Source organism: Poecilia reticulata, unplaced genomic scaffold (assembly GCF_000633615.1).
Source record: "Poecilia reticulata strain Guanapo unplaced genomic scaffold, Guppy_female_1.0+MT scaffold_314, whole genome shotgun sequence".
Classification (NCBI taxonomy): Eukaryota; Metazoa; Chordata; class Actinopteri; order Cyprinodontiformes; family Poeciliidae; genus Poecilia; species Poecilia reticulata.
The window spans coordinates 30,356-34,649 of NW_007615089.1; the positions used below are offsets into that span (position 1 = coordinate 30,356).

Below are 4,294 nucleotides of genomic sequence, written 5' to 3' on the forward strand. Positions count from 1 at the left end.
TTTGATAGATGAAAAGCCTCTCAGACTCAAAGCGAGATGCCAGAGAGCAATAAAACTATTATTTTAAATTAGACGATTTAATTTCACATAATTATCGTGGTAGAAGCCGTTTGTTTGTTAAATACTTAATGAAACATATTTACCTGTTTGATGTTTGTTGTAAATGACTCACAMAGATCGAGGTAATTAGTCCAAGYTTGYCGTTTATTGAACGTTCAGGAACTACGGCAGCTGTGAAGGTAAAAAACAGGCGGGAGGTAAAATAACCCTCTAATGAGCCATCATTTGATCCAGGTGCGTTAAACCAGGGAGAGAACTAAAACATGCAGGATGCCGGGCCTCCTGGACCGACTTCGGGCACCACTTAAGTAGACAAAGCATCTGATATGGTTTGATGCATCGTGTAACTGGAAAAATAACACTAAAAATAATAATAGATAATATAAAACACAGCGTGATGCGTGACTCCGAGGCTAAAGCTCCTCACCTGAACCTGAATAATGAGGTTAGCGCTGGTTAGTTAGCCGCTAACGCTGCGACCAACCAGGACACAGACATGAACATTACAGGGCAGACAGCGCCACACGCTGGGCAGCGAGTTGAGATGGAAACGCCACATATAATTCTTTGTCCACAAATATAAATCATTCTCAGCGCTCCCTCACCTCTGAAAGCGGCTACAAGTTATTCCTGCTGTTCACGTAGAGCTGCACAACMAGAGCTAACCAGGCGGGTTTTAAACTCTCACCTTGATGTGGAGTTCTCCAAAGAATCATAATTCCTCTCAGTGGTTGATGCAAATATCCATCAGGTCAGCCTGAGTCCAGTTTGAGTGAAAAGAGGAGCTCTGAGGCGCCAGCTGTGATTGGTCCTCCCAGCTTTAAATGCATGAACTAATAAACTATCTATTATAAACTTATCTTTTAGGAACAAATCTGCTCCACCAGTGAAACGCTCTGAGCAACAGAGACGTTTGCAGTCCGGCTTAAAAAAAAGAAGAAAAAAACAATTAAGTGTTCTTTTTATTATTATTATTTTCCTAATAACATAAACATGCAGCACTTAGCCTGGCGGGGGCTAGTAAAGCATGGCGGCCGCCAGGCTTATAATACACTGGGGGAAACCCTGGCTGTTAGTACTGCCACCGTCACCTCAGWGGTTCTCCTTGGTGATGAACAGCAGCTGGCTAAACTCCGCCTCCAGCCTCGTCCCGGGTGGACGCCTCGGGATGAGGTGACCTCTGACCTTCTGCTCAGTGTGTTGCTGTGGAGCTCAATGTTTGGAGAATCGCTCCACCTTTCCCACGCTGAGCCTCAGCGTCTCCATGGTAACAGCAATAGAACCTTTCCATTAGAACCGACTGTCGGTGTGCAGGTAGCCGCGCTAAGCTAATGCTAAACTGCTAAACAGTTTTAACAGAAACTAAAGCATGAAGACAGAAACATYGTCGGGTTTTGATTTTCTACATTTTATTACTCTAAAGTTACATGAACAGGTTGACAAACATCTGATGAGAAACATTTKATGGCAATAACTGGTTTAAAGGGCTGATGAGAAATATGGAAGATGTCTAGAGTAACTAGCTGCTGAACCGGTTCTGTGACAGTTTGGGTCCGATGGTTCTGGTTCTGTTTGCAGGGAGGAGAAAACAGAACAGCTGATGGATTCAAAACACGAGGCGGAGCGTCTGGATCAGGAGCTGCAGAAACTCAAGCAAGAGGTCCGATCTCGCTCMATTCAGAGCCAGAACATTCGTCCGGCCCGGTTACACTTATCGTGTGTTTGTGGATCAGAACCAGTCGCTGTCCTGCGAAGCCCGTTCGGTCCGAGCGTACCGGGACGAAGTGGACGCCCTGAGGGAGCGAGCRGCGCGGGCGGACCGGCTGGAGGCGGAGCTTAGCCGCTGCAAGGAGCGGCTCAACGATGTTCACTTCTACAAGACCCGGATGGAGGTGGGCGTGAACACTTTGAGCACAGGTTCTGTGTGGCGCCGGTCGGGTCCGGCCCCCTGACTGTGCTTCGTTCCTGCAGGAGCTGCGAGACGACAACACGACGCTGCTGGAGACCAAGGTGCTGCTGGAGGAGCAGCTGGCGGCCGCCAGGGGGCGCTGCGACAAGCTGCACACGCTGGAGAAGGACAACCTGCTGCTGCGCGCCAAGATCCACGACCTGGAGATGGTACGCTACCAGAACCTGAACCTGACAGTCCTCTCTGGGTCTGGGTTCCCTCCAGAACCAGAACCTGATGGTCCTKGTTGTCCTGCAGGAGCGCGAGGGCGAGCGGCGGCGGCTGGAGGAGCTGTTGGAGGAGAACCTGCTGCTGGAGCTGGGCCAGAAGCAGAGCATGAACGAGTCGGCCCATCTGGGCTGGGAGCTGGAGCAGCTCTCCAAGAACCACGACGGCCTCGCCTCAGAGAGTACGGTTCTGATCGGCCCGCCTAGCTGCTACCGGGTCAGCTCCCTGAACCGGCTGACCTCTCTGACCTCTCTGCTCCGCAGGTCGCAAGTCTCTGGTCCACGAGCTCAATGAAGGCGTCTCCAGCCGGGTTCTGAAGCTGGAGAAGGAGAACCGGGAGCTGCAGGCCTCCATAGAGAGACTGAAGGAGGAGAACCAGCTCCTGCAGGAGCAGCAGCTGCACACGCAGGAGCTGGACCGGGAGAACCAGAGCCTGAGCAACAAGGTGAGCAGGAGTTGGACCGGCAGGTGGTGGAGAACCGCAGGAGCTCTCCTGCTGAGGTCAGGAATAAGGAGCAGTGGATCCAGAGCTCTGGGCGGATCCCTCCATCCAGTATCTGTTCACCTTGAACCTAGTGGGTCGGCAGGGTTGCTGGTGCCTCTCCAGCTGTAAGAAGTAACTAAAGGTAGTACATTTTTCATGAGCCGTTCAAAATGTTTTTAATTTCCCGTTGATGCTCACTTACTGTTTTATCTTCATTTTACTAAAATCTGTATGAAAATGAAAACTACGTCCTGGCAGGACCTGAGCTGTCACTGATGGACTCCCAGCTGCTGCGCATGCGTGGTGCTGGATCCGCCCAGCGTGTTGGATCCGCCCAGCGTGTTGGATCCGCCCAGCGTGTTGGATCCGCCCAGCGTGTTGGATCCGCCCAGCGTGTTGAGACTAGCTAGTCATTTTGCGCTTCGCCATGGGAAAATATACGTTTTCCCAACTTTGGCTCGATGATCCGAGATTCAAAGACCAGGAATGAGCAAAAGGCAAAAAAATCTAAATTTGACCTGGAACGACGTGACTCTGATCAAACCACACCGACCGGAWCAGCCGCCATTGRTCAGCAGCAGGTTGAGGCTCCACYGTGGAGCAGATCCCCGTTTCACTGTTTGGTGCTAAACGGAGCGATGCAACTTCAAACTGAAGCTGAAGTTTTACCAGCTGCAGACAGGCAGCGGACCTGATGACCCTAAAGCCGGTGGTCTATCTGTCTTACCCGTCAGTCCAGCACCGCCTTATGGTCAGGAGCACATCGATGTTGCATCACATACTGCTAACTCAGCAGATTTCTTATAAATCCGTCACACCTGTGTGTTACTTGTACGCCACAGCAACTAAACACCAGCAGCTGCAGTGCTAACAGTGTGAACACACATTCCACTGTAATTGTAGGAAAAGTGTTAAAACTTTTACATAAAGTTTATCATTCATTATTAGCTGATACCATTTAGACACGTCTCATGTTATTGTTCACATCCAGAAATGTTGCCCAGACAAAAAGTCGATTTTTTTCCCTTGCCATCCGTAGCCGCGCGGTAGAACTAGGGCTGCCACCGTTCAGACACCAAGATAAGGGGCGCCCACCACGGCGCGTCGCTCTGCTCATAGGGCGGGACGGCCGCTGCAGCGATGGACGATATTTTATGGCGCAGTTTTCTGTTTTTAAAAGGTGAACCATAGAGCAGTCGTTCATGCACAGAGGTCGGTCAGATCCTCCAATCAGAGCATCAAACCTTAAACACGTTTAATTAGCAAGTGTAAAAAGTATTTGGTAAACCACTGAGTAACTGATCATAACACCTGATTTCATATTCAAAATGTCCTCAGAAGTATTTACTGTTAATCTGTTAATGATTTGTTATTTAAATGATCATTTATATTATTTTGGCTTATTATACATTAAATAAGCAGATAATCAAACCAACACAGTGACTAAAAGCACAATAAGAAACTAATAAAATGTTCTGCACCATATGAGCCTCAGGAGATGATTGAGGATGAAGAGTCTCTGATTTCTGGTTCTTCAGGTTCTGACGGGTCTGCGGTTCCTCTCCTGACCCATT

General features: G+C 49.2%; 1 protein-coding gene across 1 annotated transcript in view; it reads left to right on the forward strand.

Moving 5' to 3' along the window:
- The window catches only part of ccdc88c (coiled-coil domain containing 88C), a 32,218-nt gene that overhangs the window by 10,513 nt on the left and 17,411 nt on the right, over positions 1 to 4,294 (forward strand). The window contains exons 8-12 of the mRNA XM_008403188.2: positions 1,639 to 1,720; positions 1,794 to 1,952; positions 2,032 to 2,178; positions 2,267 to 2,417; positions 2,500 to 2,681. Of these exons, the coding sequence (XP_008401410.1) occupies positions 1,639 to 1,720; positions 1,794 to 1,952; positions 2,032 to 2,178; positions 2,267 to 2,417; positions 2,500 to 2,681 (721 nt within the window). The remainder of the gene's footprint in view (positions 1 to 1,638; positions 1,721 to 1,793; positions 1,953 to 2,031; positions 2,179 to 2,266; positions 2,418 to 2,499; positions 2,682 to 4,294) is intronic.